This window comes from Pieris brassicae, chromosome 3, assembly GCF_905147105.1.
Source record: "Pieris brassicae chromosome 3, ilPieBrab1.1, whole genome shotgun sequence".
In the NCBI taxonomy this organism is placed as follows: Eukaryota; Metazoa; Arthropoda; class Insecta; order Lepidoptera; family Pieridae; genus Pieris; species Pieris brassicae.
In genome coordinates this window covers 4,747,786-4,763,637 of record NC_059667.1, presented here as the reverse complement: position 1 = coordinate 4,763,637, position 15,852 = coordinate 4,747,786, and the positions used below count along the sequence as shown (strand labels likewise).

Below are 15,852 nucleotides of genomic sequence, written 5' to 3'. Positions count from 1 at the left end.
AAACTATTATCAATATCGCAATATATACCTACATTGTGCATCTTAATTCACATTTTATAGTTGGCGAAAACATATTTCCCCATTAATAAAAATATTATATAAAATATAAATCTTTGAGATGGTCTGACTTCAGATACATAATAAAACAATTCAATAACCGTAGATTGTATCTTCTTTTATGAATAAAGTAGAATAGAAACTGAACCATTATTTATGTATAATTTATTTACAGTAAAACATAACAACGAAAAATAACATTATTTCTTTTTCTTCTTAGAGTAAGTATCCACTGGAGGAAGGCCGCTGTCGAACTCACTAGCAGTGTGCATGGAATTCTGTTTGTAGATAATTTTGCTTCCAAACGCTCCAGGCTTCATTTTGGGGAACCTAGAAAATGAATACATCTATAATAGTGCTATATTTTGGTAATCAAATAATATATCACGATATGTTTGTTTGATAACAAATGGTACTTTAGGTAGACACTGCATCATTACTATTTTCTAAAACTAAATCGACAACTACAAAAACTGTTTTGCAGAATCGCACCCAGGACCCAGGTGGTCTTGTTCCAGTATTAAACCATATACCTAATATGACTATGTAATGAATTTAATCGCTATTTTTAATAAGTGATCAGGTTTACGTGTCTTCTAAACTAAAACTATGGTTTCCCAAAAACTTAAAGCAACAAATAGAATTCTTAAATTACCTCAGAACTCTGTTATTACGAATCGTCAATGAGAAATTATTCACACACAATATTCCAAGAGCAAAATATAAATAATGAAAAATAAATAATGGTTTTATAAAAATTAATGCTACTCCACAAAATTCAAATCGCAACTTGCTATTCGTCGAACTAATCTTACCCAGGTCTTTTCTTCTCTTCCTCTTCTTTCACAGAAAGCCGGTTCATTGGTCGTTCTTTCTTTAAATTAAGGTTAGATCTGGCCCTCTTCGCGAGCGCACCCGGGGCTTCTCTTAATGCGAAGGATTTGGCAGCGTGACCCAAATGAAGTTGCCGCGCATCGAGATAGGGTCGAACTTCACGTGGATACCCGGAGTAGAATCGAACCCAAGATGTATAGGCTATATTAAAATAAATAACTTATAGATAATATGTTTATTTTTACATAATTACCAATATGATTAAATGTTCAGCGCGTTTATCTGTAGGAATGCGATAAATACAGAACTTTTTTCGTAAAATCCAATAGATACTGGGATTTAGTGTAATTATTATGGTTTGATATATATATTTACACAAATATAATGATTACCGTTAGACGTCGTAAAATCTTACCTATACGAAATCCACACGAGTGAAACCGGCGGAAGCTTGTTTCAAATAATACATTATCATATGCCTTTAGTATATTTCAATAAAAACTTTAACACTAATAAATTTGTTTTAAATGCTTGACGTGCTAGTACGCGAACAAATGAATCAATTATGTAAATAACATAAAAAATATATGCCATAAGTATTATTTAAGGAACTTAAAGAAACGTAAGCAACTATCGACAAGCGATCTGAGTATCGAGTGTCGACCTTAGGAAGGGAAAAATCTATGGTAAAGTGCAAGCGCGAAACTTTTACTCATTACTTACCTCTACTAGCCCTTGCTAACCAATCTTTCGAGGAATGAGCTGTGTTTTCCAATTTAGCTTGAACAGCTATCGCCGCCCGTTGCACGGTATGCGCAGTTGGTGCCACAGAGCGAAGAGATTCCAACACTTTTGACTCGTCCGTTTGACGTAATCTTTGAAAATATAATCATTACTCACGATTTCATGTGAAAATAAATTACATAAAAAATATTAAATTAGATTTTAATTTTTTATATACCTTATAATTACTGCAATTAAAAAATCAATTTATTTTATATTCTGTGATTCAACACCATATATAATTATATATACACATATATTTATAATTAACTATATAATGGATGAACTGGGAACCCTGACACAGTTATTTTTACTTAAAAGGGTTCCCTAATCTTACACATTGTAATGCTGATGTACTTATAATGAATTAACACATTTTTATTTTTGTTACCATATGTTATATAAGGCCACCTTTTAAACGTGTAACTGACCTTATTCTCTTCTGTTCTAAATGTCTGACAAATTCCGCTTCGCTTGGAAGCAGGAACATAGTCGCAGCCCCCACTTGAGCCGCGCGTCCCGTTCGACCCACCCTAATTAAAATTAAATACAATACAATTAAAAAAAATATTTTTGTTTAAATGATTAACATTTTACAATTTGAATCTATTCTTTTGTATAATACTGGCTTAGTGTATAACTTAAGGTTTATATCAATAGTGTAATTCTAGTTAAAATAGTATTTAAAAGGACCAATCTATTTTTATTATTTGATTATTTTACTATTTCATCAAATACATTATATATATGTTTGTTTATTTACATTTAATGAATCGTAGTCGTTGTTGAGCGTCGGTGTTCAACAGTCAAAATAGCTTGAATAAAACTATACAAATGGTAATATAAAATTCCCTTAGATAAGCTATTTTATTTAGCGGTAAGTTATTTTTACTTCCACAAAATATAAGTTTTGTCACATTAGCAAAGTAATACGCGAGTGACAGGAACTCATTTATTAAACAAAAGTAACCTAGTCTATTTGGATTCTTTTTTATTCTGTAGTACTCACCTGAGTGCTTTAAAACTGCGCAATAAACTTTTTTATGAAAAAATAGGAATTCTTACCTATGTACATAATCTGTAGCCGATGCTGGGGCGCAATATTGTAGCACCAAGTCTACTCGAGGCACATCAATGCCTCGTGCTGCTACGTCCTATACAAAATATTTAAGAATCATTATAACATAAAAAAATATATATTTATTCAGACCGCCGACTCATATTTATCTTTACTAATAGTTGTAGAGAATTCACCATAAGCCTTACTATACTCTATTAATATAATATGTATACTTGTAATATGTGAAATAATTGTTAGAAATGACAAATGACAGATAAGTAGTCAAGTGTCATGTCAAATGTAAATTGTCAGTTTTATGTAGTTATAACATGACGTAGTTATTTTTTTTCCAATTTTATCGTTTGTTATTGATAATATATTATATCAAACAAATTTAACCAAGACGTACCATTAAACAAATAATTCAAAAATGTGTCCTCATCGCAACCATCAGGGGTTAAACTAATATAACTTACTAATTATAATAAACTATATTTCCTTGTTAATTAATGTAGAAGTTTTTTAAACCACTTATTCTTAACAGCGTATAAAAGCCGGTTTTATATAAATACGCATTCAAATTGGTAATTAATGCCAGTACATATTCACACGTACTAAACCTCTATATTTTTAGCAAGATTTTTTGCTAAACTTAAATTATACTATTAAAATATTTAATGGTTTCATTAGTACAAAAACAATTAATTTTAGGAATACGATGTTGTTGTTTTTATGTTACTTCAATTATACTATTATGTATACTGATGTTGATGTCAAAATTTGTGCGCTGGCAATATTTTCAGAGGCGCAAGGCGATTTGTATTGTTATAGATAAAATATAAACCTATGCTAGTTTCTTACTTCTATCTGAATTTAAATGTCTATTGCAGTATTAAACATAAAGTGTATTATTGAGAGTAATTTGTAAACTAACTGTAAAATAACTTGATTATTATTATACCCAATATTTAAAATATTGTTTTTTATTTATCAGTCACATGACACATATTAGTCGAATCCACAATGACGTGTTTGTAAATGTTCGAATGACATTTAACGTTCTCAAAACTTGAAATTTGTTTACATGTGTACTAGCATGGTGCGTATTAGGGACTGCTGAGCAACAGAAATTAATAATATTATTGAACCGAATTTAATCATATTAAGTTGTTTAGGTTCCATAGTCACTAATGAATAAGAAATCTAGTTCGAAGTATCAAGTTTTTCAAATCTTGTCAAAGAAGTGAGCCGTGCATAATTTTTGACAGTTAAACATTAACGGAAGATAGATTATCATGTAAAGTTTTTAAAATTCCATGTTGACACGGAAGTTATATTCCGTGTTTGATTTATATTTTAAATTGTTAATTTAACATTTGAAAGTAGCAACTGTAGTAATAACTTTTATTACAAAAAAATTTGAAATGTGAGTTGAGCAGTAGCGCAATTGTGTCGCGCAGAAAACGTAATTCACGTCTATACTATCCAGCAAGACAAGGTATGAGATACAAGCCTGAACTTTTATTTCACTTGATAATATGACTACAACAAACACAATGTAATAGGGATAGCAAATAGCTACTTAAATAGGAGATCTTTTAAGAATTACGGATACTAAAAGAGGAGATAAGGTTAACTGTTCATCCAATCTCAAGGAAGAATCCAGGACCAGTCGAACCATTAACCGACTGCTTCAGTGACTTAGATGTTGCACGCACAGGGGTCGGAAACTCTCGTAGCGCGATTTAGGGTAGATTTAATTTTACGTCAACGTACTTATTGTAGTCGTAAATATAATATAGTATTTTTTTTTTATTAGAGGAACGTAATCACATGAATGTGAAATAATTTTTAGATGAGTTTAGAAACGAAAAGACTCAGATGATTTTAATTGGATGATGATCACTCCCAACAAAACCGTAACGCTTAAATGAGTTCATGTTTATACAAACAGAATAATATAAGGTTAATAAATGTTAAAAATGGTTTTTATTTTAAAAGCCCCTTGAACCGTGAAAGACTTAGTTTTCCTTATGGAACCGAATAAGAATTAATTTAAAATTCAAATCAAATAAATATAACATTGTGGTGAAGCAAGAGTGTTTGAATATACATTTAATACAATCTAAAAGGAAGTAAATCAACTTAGTTATTCACATATATATAGTGGTTAAGCATAGTAAATATATACCTTACAATGATACGATTATTACGCCGTCACTTACCACTACCACTATTGTAATGAATATTATACAATTTATAACACACTAAAAGTAATATAGATACAACGGAAAAAAGATCATAAAATTACTTACCGTGCAGAATAACACACCTCGTCGTGCAGTACGAAATTGTTTGAAAACTTCCATTCGCTGCTCATGAGGCATGGAGCCGTGTAAACTGAATACATCGACTTCCATTGGAACCAGGCCACCTTCGGCAGGTGCTTGATAATCTATTTCGTACTCGTCTGATGATTCCTTTGGTAACAAAACGTGAAATAATGTATGAACATGTGTGAGACGGAAAAGTTTTTACTTGTTTATCCAATAATTAGTTTGTTTACAATCTATTAAATGGGCACATTCATCTTTTAGGGGGAAGGGGCATGTCGATCTCCTTTATTTAGTCCATCAAGTTTTATCCTTCACATTGAATCATTGTTTTTGTAAATAAAGAATGCCACAAAGAATACACAACAAGTCGGGTACAGTAGATGGAATGGTAGCACTGTCAATTACAATGGCGAAACTAATTTAAAATTGCTGTACACGCAGTACGTAATGCAAAATGAAAATAACTAAAACTGCAAAATATAATAGATGAATTTATTATAAACCTGACTACTCGTTAATTTTCAATGACGTTACTTGTTGTTGAAATTGGTATTTTTAAGTTAACACACACTAACAAATTACCGATATTAAATTTTTTCGCATAGAACTTTTCTAGTTTTAAATAATATCGATATTTACTATAGAGACGCAAAACGGGGAATTACCTAGTACGAAAAGTTAATATTGTACTCGGACCAGTCACAAGAGAATCAGAAGTTACAAGATAAGACTGAATGTACAAAAGGAATTCTTAGGAATCTCGGGCGAATTTATGACACTAGTAACTACAAACATGGTTTTTCATTACTGAGTAACTATTAACTACATGAAATAATATTTAAAAATATCTACCTCGTCCTCATCGTCGTCTTCATCATCACCTTTCTTCTTTTTTGAATTTTCATCACTCTTCACCTTCTTTTGCTTCCTTTTTTTACCATCCTTTCCGCTCAAAACAGTTTCAATCAATTCAGAATGATAATCTACCATTTCTAATGTTGCCATAAACACGATCATTTTACCTCCTTTTTTGTTTAAAATGCAATGTTCAACGATTAGAGAGCAAAGTGAAACTAATCTCAATTTCATAGGTATCAATATAAATGTCTGATTAACTGTGGATGGTAGGACTAGTTCATCTTCCACTATTGCTGTTTTTAAAGCATTTTCAAACATATTTGGCTGTTCCTCTTGTTCTTCCTTTTTGTCAACTATCTTTGTTTCATTCTTCTTGTCTCCGCTTAATTCTTTTTGTACTTTAAAGTATTCATAATCTGAGTCAGAATCACTATCATTTATGTCATCTTTTGGTTTGTCTTTACTTTCCGTTATCGCAGTACCAAATATTTCAGGATGATTTGCACCACTGAATGCTTTGATGCCTACAAAAACCAATTTTATAATACTCAAAACTTAGAGTTACAAAAATAATATAATTTGCGCTGCGGAAATAGTATTAATAGCCAAAGAATATATGGGTTTTGTCGTCAAATGATCCTACATGAAAATCTTGGGTGATGAATGAAACAATTGAAAAGTATACTTTTGAAGGGCTAAAAAAATATATAAAGGTTATAATATTATAATTTCTTACCAGTGTTGGATTTTCCTTTATCATTATTTGAGACTTCAGATTTTTGTTTAGTTAAATTAATTTTCGGACTCACTGCTTCCGGTTGTGCCTCGATTTCTAGATTTTTAACTTCATCTTTCTGATTAGGTTTTAGTGAATCAGCTACAACTGCTTTACCATCTGATGTGTCTACGAAGACAGGTTCTTTCATTGTGATTCCAGCTAAGTTTTCTACAGCCTATTAAAATAACTTAATATTAACAATAAAGTTTGAATTTTTAATTTTTGTAGTTTTTTTATAATTTATTTTACCTTCGTCAAAGTAGCGGACAGCAATATTGTTTGTCTTTCAGTAGACAGAAACACGTCTGTTAATGGGTGTTTATCACCCATTTCTTCTTTATTTGGATCTTCAATTAGTGCCTCTTCTTTTTCAGGTGCTTTTTTTATTGTCTGTTTAACTAAAGCCATAGGATCGTATGTGGCTGCCTTTTTGTGGTCATCAATAGCTTTGACAATTGCAGCTACATCTTTCTCATAACCCATATCTAATAGACGGTCAGCTTCATCTAATATTAAACACCTTAAGATACCCAAATAATTAACATAACATATAGAATATAATACACATCTTCAGGCATAACTAGTTTTCATAGAATATATATTACTTAAATAGTAAACTTATATTACCAGTGGCGAAGCTATTGTAGGGACAAGTGATGCTGTGCACCAGATCGCCGGAACTCTAGGGCCCTATAATCTAAGCTTTGAAAAGAGAGGAGACCACAGTTCCTGAAACTAGAAAGCCGCAAGCCTGCCTCACATGTTTTTTTTAAGATTTGAAATGAACATCAATTACAGAACTCTTAATTTAAGACTATAAACTCATTCGCTAAGTGATTTCGATAAGTGTGTGTTGGTTATCGTTATTTGGTAGGTTAGTTGCGTACGCCCGTAGCAATTGGATCAAGGATACGCTCACGTGCTTGACGGTCGTGAGAATAATTCGACAATTCCAGCCATTAACCTTATAGAAAAGTTTTCATTCGCTGGCGGATAGGTCTGTAATTGTTGTAATTCATATTCCCTGCTACCAACATTATTTCATCAAGTATCACCACCATTAATCATATTATTTTAATTCCGTACATCCCTGATATAGGTTGAAGCCTATGGTTTTTTATTGAACACACTTCATAAGATTTATTTAACATTAACAAGTAATGTAGAAAAATCTGGATAAGTACGAATATCTAAAATTGTGATAGTTAAAAATGAAAAATGCAAAAATTTCTAACGTAACCTTGCGGAAAGGTCAGAAAAGAGAAAAAGAGTAAAATAAAATTGCCCAATATAGAACGCTTTTTTACGTAACCTCTTTCTGCTATGGTTCCTTGCTAAAATATCGGTCAAAACTGACAACTATTTACTGCCACTACTGAAAATGAAATACAGTAAGCGTATTATCCATTTCTACATCTTCCGAAGCTCTTGAAATTTCAACTGACTTGGGAAAACATATAATAAATTTAACGACAACCAAAACCGGCTGTCATTTATCGTTAATTGCAATAGAAAATAAGGCGGCATCAAACTGGAAGTTAAGTGAAATTATAGACGAATTCGCAAAAATTTAAAGCGCGCATGTTATTGTGAATTGATTAGTCAAAAATCGTTCTTATCCCTTTATTTACCTCTTCTGTATAATAAATATTTTGTATTGTCAAGTGCGTCGTTGCCTATTTTCTTTTATTAAACACAGTCCTATTAAACACATGTTAAGTTCAACTCCTGTGTCCTATTATTTTTCCTATATATATAAATTTGAAGGAATTTCCTATAAATAAATATAAGTTCAAACTATGTCGAAAGAGCTCCCTCTTAAGGGCCCGAGTCTTTTTATAGGCAACGGGACCCTTGTCCACCAAGCTATGCCACTGGTAATTACTTTATTAGTTTATCATATATATACACAAAAAACTAATAACATATACATTATTTGGATTAGGCTATACAATACAAACTATTAGTACAAAAAAAACTTACCCAAGTTTAGCAAAATTTAGTGAATGTGTGTGCCTGAGATGGTCATTGATTCGACCAGGAGTTCCAACAAGTATTGTCAATCCTTTCCTTAATCTTGCCTTTTCTGCCTTCCTTTTTTGACCTCCACTCAATAAACCAGGAACTATCCATATAAACGACTAAAATTATATATAAGTATAGAACACGAAAATGAACAAACAAGATAGTATTTTTATAAATACTGCCGTAATTGTATGTAAAAGTAATTTTACTTTTTTTCATACATTAATTGTATGTAAAATACAGAGAACCAACAAATAATAATAATGTAACTTAAGTAGACAAATGAATACACAAACCTTAAGAAGTTTTTCAAATAGTTCATATGTCTGCACAGCAAGTTCTCGAGTGGGCACAACAACAACAACTCTTATACCATCATGTCTATTTATTTTAGGTCTTATAGCTTGCAAACCTTCAATTACTGGCAATGCATAAGCTAAGGTTTTTCCTGAGCCTGTTTGAGATCTGTTGTACAGTATAAATAATTTTATAATACATATATCAGAGCAATCATGGTAAGCTAGAACATTAATACCTTTGAAAAGGTCTGTTTAAATTGTATTCTGTTTTTTATATATTCAGAAAGCATTTCAGAGAAAGGTATTTCAAAATATAACAAAAATTTTAACTACATATACTTACTAGCACTAAAGGCTTATTAAAGTATTTAACAAAGCATTGTCTACTGTAGTATATTACTGCAAGTTAAATAAACTGAAAATTAAACTCATACATTCCTGTTGTGTAATTGAAATTATGCATGTAAATCCACCAATATTTGTAACTAAACTTAAGTTTTACTGGAATAATTATCATTAAAAAAATAAATACATTTAAAACTAAACTATTAATATACCTAATCAAGACATCACGACCCTCCAAAATCACAGGGATCGCCTTTTGCTGCACTGTCATTAGCTCTGTTAAATTCATATTTTGTTTCATATTAGAAACTATATGGGGATGCAAATTTAAATCTTGAAATGTTCTTCCAGCAAATACTTTTTCCACTACAGGCTTTACAGCTCTTTGTCCCATTCGGGGGACATCAGGATTATTCTTGAATAATGATGATATCCAAGCACCACTTCTCTGTTTTTGTTTTAAAACAAGGTCATCTGTTACATCTTGGTAATTTCTACCTTGAAATTTTCCTTTATTCTCACTTAAATCACGTAGTTTTGACTGTAGATCATGAGGCTTTGTCACATTGTCATCTGATAGTTTAGCTATTTTATTTTTAGGTTCTTCTGAATATTTCTCAGTGAACTTCTTTGGAATTCCATTTTGCGGCCTTTTTCTGGCTATTATCTTTCCCGAATAGTTTGGCTTAGCCAAAAACTTGTAGTCTGATGGTGTTTTTGGAGAAGGACGGCCAGTTGAGCTATTTTTCTACATAAAAGACATTTTCAATTAAATTTATTTAAAGCTATGTCACTATTTTAATAACTTTATATTTACCTTTTTTGTTGTAGATATATTTAATTGTAAATCGTCCATATTTCTACAATAATATTTTTTTTAAGAATTTGAGGTTACATACATGCCGTGGACAACTTGTTTACAAAATACGTACATTTTGTCACTTCAACTTGTGTCATACAAATTTTCAACTGTCAGATAGACATAAAGTACAATAAGAGAAACTGGATACTCGCACCAGACTTAAAATTTGTGGAAGATTTAGATAACACGAAAAATGTTAATAATAATTTTTATTTTATTTGTTTAAATATGTCCAAAGTTTAATTTTATTCTGTATTATGAATATAAAAGTTTTAAAAGTTTCTTAAATTAATAATAAAAATAATATTTAAGAAAAACACTTTTTGAACGGATTAAAGCTATGTATTAGCTTAAAAAAAATATTATTTTTTTAAGCTCCAGATCCAAAAGAAAGTGATACTATTTTTGTCATTTTGTGGTCACTTAAGCGGGTGTAGCGATTAAGATGCGGTTTATTAGAGAACACCGTTTTCCGACGATAGTTCTCAAATATTTTTTTGCATAATATTTTAAGCCATGCTAAAATAAACAGGTAAGAGAGACAAAATTAAATACAAATAAATAAATTTTGTTAAATATACCCAAGTGGAGTATCAACTGAAAGCGAAAAGAGGGTATATGGTATGTAAAATGAAATGTTACTTTAACAAGTGATTTCATTAAACTTTGACCATATTCTAGAAAGTCAATCAAACTTAAATTTAGTTTCCAGAGCTGTCGAACCGTTTTTCCTCTATGAAGTTTGACAAATTTGGTAGCGCTCAAGACGAGATTATGACTTGGAATACAAATTATAATATGGCTCTAAAACTCGGGAGATGTATCCTAACCCTGTAGGAGTTGTACAATATATAAACAGTTTATACGTAAAACCCATGAGTTTCCCAGCTATTTACTACATAATTTTCAGTCGATTAGTGAAGGATTAGTGGTAATAAGCTTCGACACGTGTGCTATACAAACTTCAACGAGAACACGTGCGTGCGTGTGTCGAAAAAAGCGCAAGATGACTAGAGTCAATTCAGAGATGCAATAAATATTTGTAACGAAATCATAATCCTATCAATTGTGCAAAGGGAATTGCGTTGTATAACTCTTTGCATACAACCTATATACTAATAATTATTATTTATCAAACATTTTGTAAATAGCTTAGTGCATAGTTAGTGATTGGTTTTGTATTTCGGAGAAAAATGTATTTAACATTAATTTATATTAACAGGCCTATAGAAGCTTAGACACAGATGCGATTGGATGATTCCAGTATTAAATTTTTTACGCAAGTAGGTACGTGATCAGTCTGTTTTTGTTTTTTTCGATATCTTTGCGATATCTTTCTATCCACCACAAAAATTGAATGATAATAATGTAGTGTCGCTTAACCCTATAAGGGTCTTGACCTTAGATTGCATCCGTTACTTTGATCATTCCTATGCTTCTACCTAGGGTTCTCAGCACGACATGCTTTCATTGCATGGTAGCATAGGTGCAGACCCACCCTACCACATCCTTCTTGGGTCTTGGGGGAAACGCAAGTCGCTGTGATATCCAAGGCAACTTTGATGGACTAACCTTCCCGAGGTTGCCGACCCTGTTCTTGCCCTATTTGATCATTTTAAGTATATAAAAAGTACGAGCAAGTGCTATAAGAGCACATGGACAAAAAGTCTATTGGTGCACAGCTGAACATCGAACATGAAACCTCTGCGAATATATTTCCCGGAAGCGAAAGCCACTAGGCTAACATAGCTCTTAAAATAGAACATTGGTGAAAATATTGGTTGCAGATTAAATTATAAATATAGACTTTTTCAGTGTAAAAAATATGAAGTAGCACGCAGATCATTTTAGATATCAAAAGTAAAGAAGTCGTGTAATCTGTGCACTTGAAATTCATGTATTATATCAACATAGGGGTCTGTCGACCCACGGGAGGCGTGAGGGCGCGACGTGATTACCGCCGGCCAACCAGGACGACCCTCCGACGTGACGGGAATTGTAATACTTCTCAAAGCAAATATTTCGTTTAAATATCTTTGTTATTTCACTGTTTATAACTTGAATATTTGAAGATGTTAATTAATTATATAATGCTTTATGCCTACAAAAATATACCTAATTATTTTTCTTAGGTTTTACTAGTGGGATATTTTTGCTGTGCTGTAGGAGGAATTGGAGGAAATCACGCGGAAAAATAAAATAATAAGCAATAAAGAAATAATTTATTACATCGCAAAAAAAAATTCTCAGAAAGTTTCCGCAAGAGTGACGAATCAAAACGAGTTATAAACAAAAAGTAAATAACAACGGTTACTGAGCTTACAAAAGAAAAAAGGTACGAAAGAGGTTACAACTTGATTTGATTTTAACAATTTTCCTTCACAATCACTTTCTGGTAAATAATAATTAAGAAATGAGCAAACTGTCATGTCCGGTGTAAAATAACATATGTCATAAATTATCTGAAATTCACTGCAAATAATGGCGGTAAAGCCTACAACATGTAAGGAAGCTATTGCTCGATGGGAGAAGAAAACTGGTGAAAATGCGACCGAAGCGAAAGTGTTAGAGTTGCAGTTCCAATGGCCACCTATTGAGAAAATGGATGGTGCTCTTTCAACCCTTGTAGCTTGCGAGTATGTACTTGTACTTGGGAATTCTTCAAAATTTTGGCATTGTTTGGTTCAGTCTATTGAAGTCTATGAATACAGAAATGAACTTTATATATAACATATAACTGTTTTCTGTATTCCGAGACTGATGTCGGGAATCCGCTATACGCTTTAGCTACAGTTGTTTTATAGTATTTTAACTGACTTCATTGATTGGTCTAGTTGCCGATTAATATGAAAAAATCTATTAGTATTTAATATATTAAAATACTGGCACTTAATTAATAACGTTTAACCGTAAGACCTTTTCTAATTATAGTTATTTACCAAAGCTTTTACACATTTACCAACCATTTAAGAGGCCGTATAACCTGAAACACTTCAAATTCCAGATAACATCCTATATGAAATACCTTCTAGGGGCTCCTTACATATGTTTATCAATAACATAAGTTCTTAGTAATCAAAGACATCTAAATATAAGTCGACAAAAAGGTACTTAGAGCAAAATACCTATCGTAAATAGTAAGAACTTCCTGTCTGTTACAGAAAGTTAAGTCTTTCATCCAACATGATCGATAAAATAGTCGGGATCGCTGGAATGAGAAGCTTAAAGATTCTATCCTTGGGCAGGAACTATATTAAATCCTTAGCGGGAATCGTAAGTTTGGTTTAACTAAAAATATTACTAATATAATAATTTGTACTTGCTCTTGTTACTAATAAATAAACTGGACTGAATATTTCATAAGTAATTGAGACTTATTCGTCCTTATAAAATGTGTATTAAAGTTAGTATTGTGTGCTACCATAGTTACGATATTATTAAATAAATGGTGGTGAACTTTACTTAACTTTACGTTTTGAAATAAGACCGCTTACGTTAAAAATAATGTACCTATACGGCTACAGCGTAGCGTAAGTTTTATAATACATAGACATATTTTAAAGTTAAATAAGTATGTTTTTAAATCCTAAGGAATCGTGTATTTTCGGTGTTGGGCCTCAAAGACCAGACGAGCCAGGGGGATAATAAATTCAAAGTTAATAAATTACGAAGATTACTATCCTCAAATCACGATATCTAATATTAAAACTTACGTACTTTTTCATTAAAGGTAACAAAACATTTTCAGGAAACTGTTTCTGAAACTCTTGAAGAATTATGGATTAGTTATAACCAGATAGATAAGCTTAAAGGAATCGGAGTTTTGAAGGCTTTGAGAGTGCTCTATATGTCCAATAACGTGGTGAAGGAGTGGGCTGAATTTAATAGATTACAGGTATTTTTTATATTTAGTATAGATTTAATTTTATTATACTTTAAACTTTTTGTCATTAAACTAAAGTACTCTATCATCTCTTCCCGTGGTATTGTGTTTACACTGTAAAGAAGAAAGGCAAATGGGTAAAAGTTAACAAACTTGTTTTTAGATAGGTCAAATATTTTTGCATTTGTAATTTGAAAAATATTCCTTATTAATCAAATTAGTTGCCGTGCTGGGATGGATGATCAGAGATGAAATTTGTTTCGAATACCTTCTTATAAACTGACAATAACACAGACGGACAAATGACATTGGGACTTTACTCAAATATAACTTAGGTACTGCGTAATTATGCATGTAATACTTAAGTCTAAACATTTCACATACAAATACTTCACAAACTTAGCAGTCCCAAGCTAAATGGTATTTTCTATTTTTAGAGAGTTATTCGGATTCATTTCTGCAGCAGTGTTTCATCATCGGACGTCAAGGCAGAATACGAATTTCCATATCACCTCGACGTCCGTTGTTCACAACTGAGCGTACTTTAAGGCAGTGATTGCCGCGCAACCACCACTATGTGGAACCAGCTGCCCACTGAAGTGTATCCGAACCAATTCGATTAAGGTTCCCTCAAGAAAATAGCGTACTAATTCTTTTTTTAAAGAAGAAACAGACCGGCAACGCACTCGCGAGCCCTTTGATTTCGAGTCCATGGGCAGCGGGTATCACTTAACAACAGATGAGCCAACAATCCCTTTATCCTACCCCCGTGTAACATTAAATTAAAAAAAATCTTTATTGTTTTATATACTTAAAAAAATATACTATTTGTCAAGGAATGCCCATCACTAAGAGATGTGATGTTCATCGGAAACCCGATATGTGACAACCAACCCGACGTGGAAACGTGGCGTACTCAGGCCTCCAATCGTCTTCAACAAATTACAAAACTCGATGGAATTCCTATACTTAGAGATACTGATTAGGCCATAATGGGTAGAGAATTTTTAATTAAACAAGTCTTTCATTTTGTTTTATTCAAAACGATTTTTAATAGTTATCAACTATTTCAATTAATTCAGTCTTTCAAATACTTATTATCAAAAACAAAAGTTATTTGAATTTGCTATATCTTCCGTGCAATATAAAAACATCACTAAAAAATTCCAGCGAAATAAGGCAGCTTCATACTAGGTTGGTACTTTCATACGAAGCAATTAAAAATATTATTACTACTTACCTTAAATAAGTCATAATATAAATAAGTTTTTTATTACATATTGGGAAAATCTTTGAACCTGTCAGTGTTTAATATTGATTGTTTTCTTAATAAAATTTGGTTTTTGTTCAATGTTAAATGGCAATATTTTTGCCGTAACCCGAGCTATCACTCGCATTCAACAAAGTAATTATTACTAACTCTAATGGTTTATCGTGCATAAAATAGATTCACAATACATTTACTTATAGTGTTATGCGCCCGGCTTTGCGATTCGTCATACGTCTGAAAGCCGACGTAATAGCCTGCCTAATTCGTGCCGAAAGGAAATGGAAATTGGCGAGGGTCGCCATTGCCGGAAAAGTCTGTGCTCTTCCAATGCTTTTCTATTGTATTGTAGCTAATAAAATTTAATGATGTAAACGGATCGTTATCTTTGCAAAGGGGAATTAATATTATCTGGAAATTGAATTAATAAAAATAAACATAAAACGCGGTAAGTGTAGAAAATAT

At 31.8% G+C, this 15,852-nt stretch overlaps 2 protein-coding genes across 2 annotated transcripts; one reads left to right on the top strand and one right to left on the bottom strand.

Moving 5' to 3' along the window:
- Positions 1-219: 219 nt before the first annotated feature.
- LOC123707392 (probable ATP-dependent RNA helicase CG8611) lies at positions 220-10,302 on the bottom strand. Its single transcript, XM_045657404.1, has 13 exons — positions 10,193-10,302; positions 9,588-10,123; positions 9,028-9,196; positions 8,690-8,847; positions 6,956-7,226; positions 6,665-6,881; positions 5,923-6,452; positions 5,050-5,214; positions 2,740-2,828; positions 2,106-2,207; positions 1,615-1,766; positions 873-1,092; positions 220-387 (listed from the first exon to the last, which is right to left on the bottom strand). The coding sequence occupies exons 1-13, from the start codon at positions 10,229-10,231 to the stop codon at positions 258-260; spliced, it is 2,778 nt and encodes a 925-aa protein (XP_045513360.1). The 5' UTR covers positions 10,232-10,302; the 3' UTR covers positions 220-257.
- A 2,347-nt stretch (positions 10,303-12,649) lies between these two features.
- On the top strand, positions 12,650-15,158 carry LOC123707263 (dynein axonemal light chain 1-like). Its single transcript, XM_045657162.1, has 4 exons — positions 12,650-12,873; positions 13,399-13,510; positions 13,986-14,132; positions 14,957-15,158. Exons 1-4 carry the CDS (start codon positions 12,719-12,721, stop codon positions 15,104-15,106), a joined length of 564 nt encoding a protein of 187 aa, XP_045513118.1. The 5' UTR covers positions 12,650-12,718; the 3' UTR covers positions 15,107-15,158.
- The last annotated feature ends 694 nt before the right edge of the window (positions 15,159-15,852 follow it).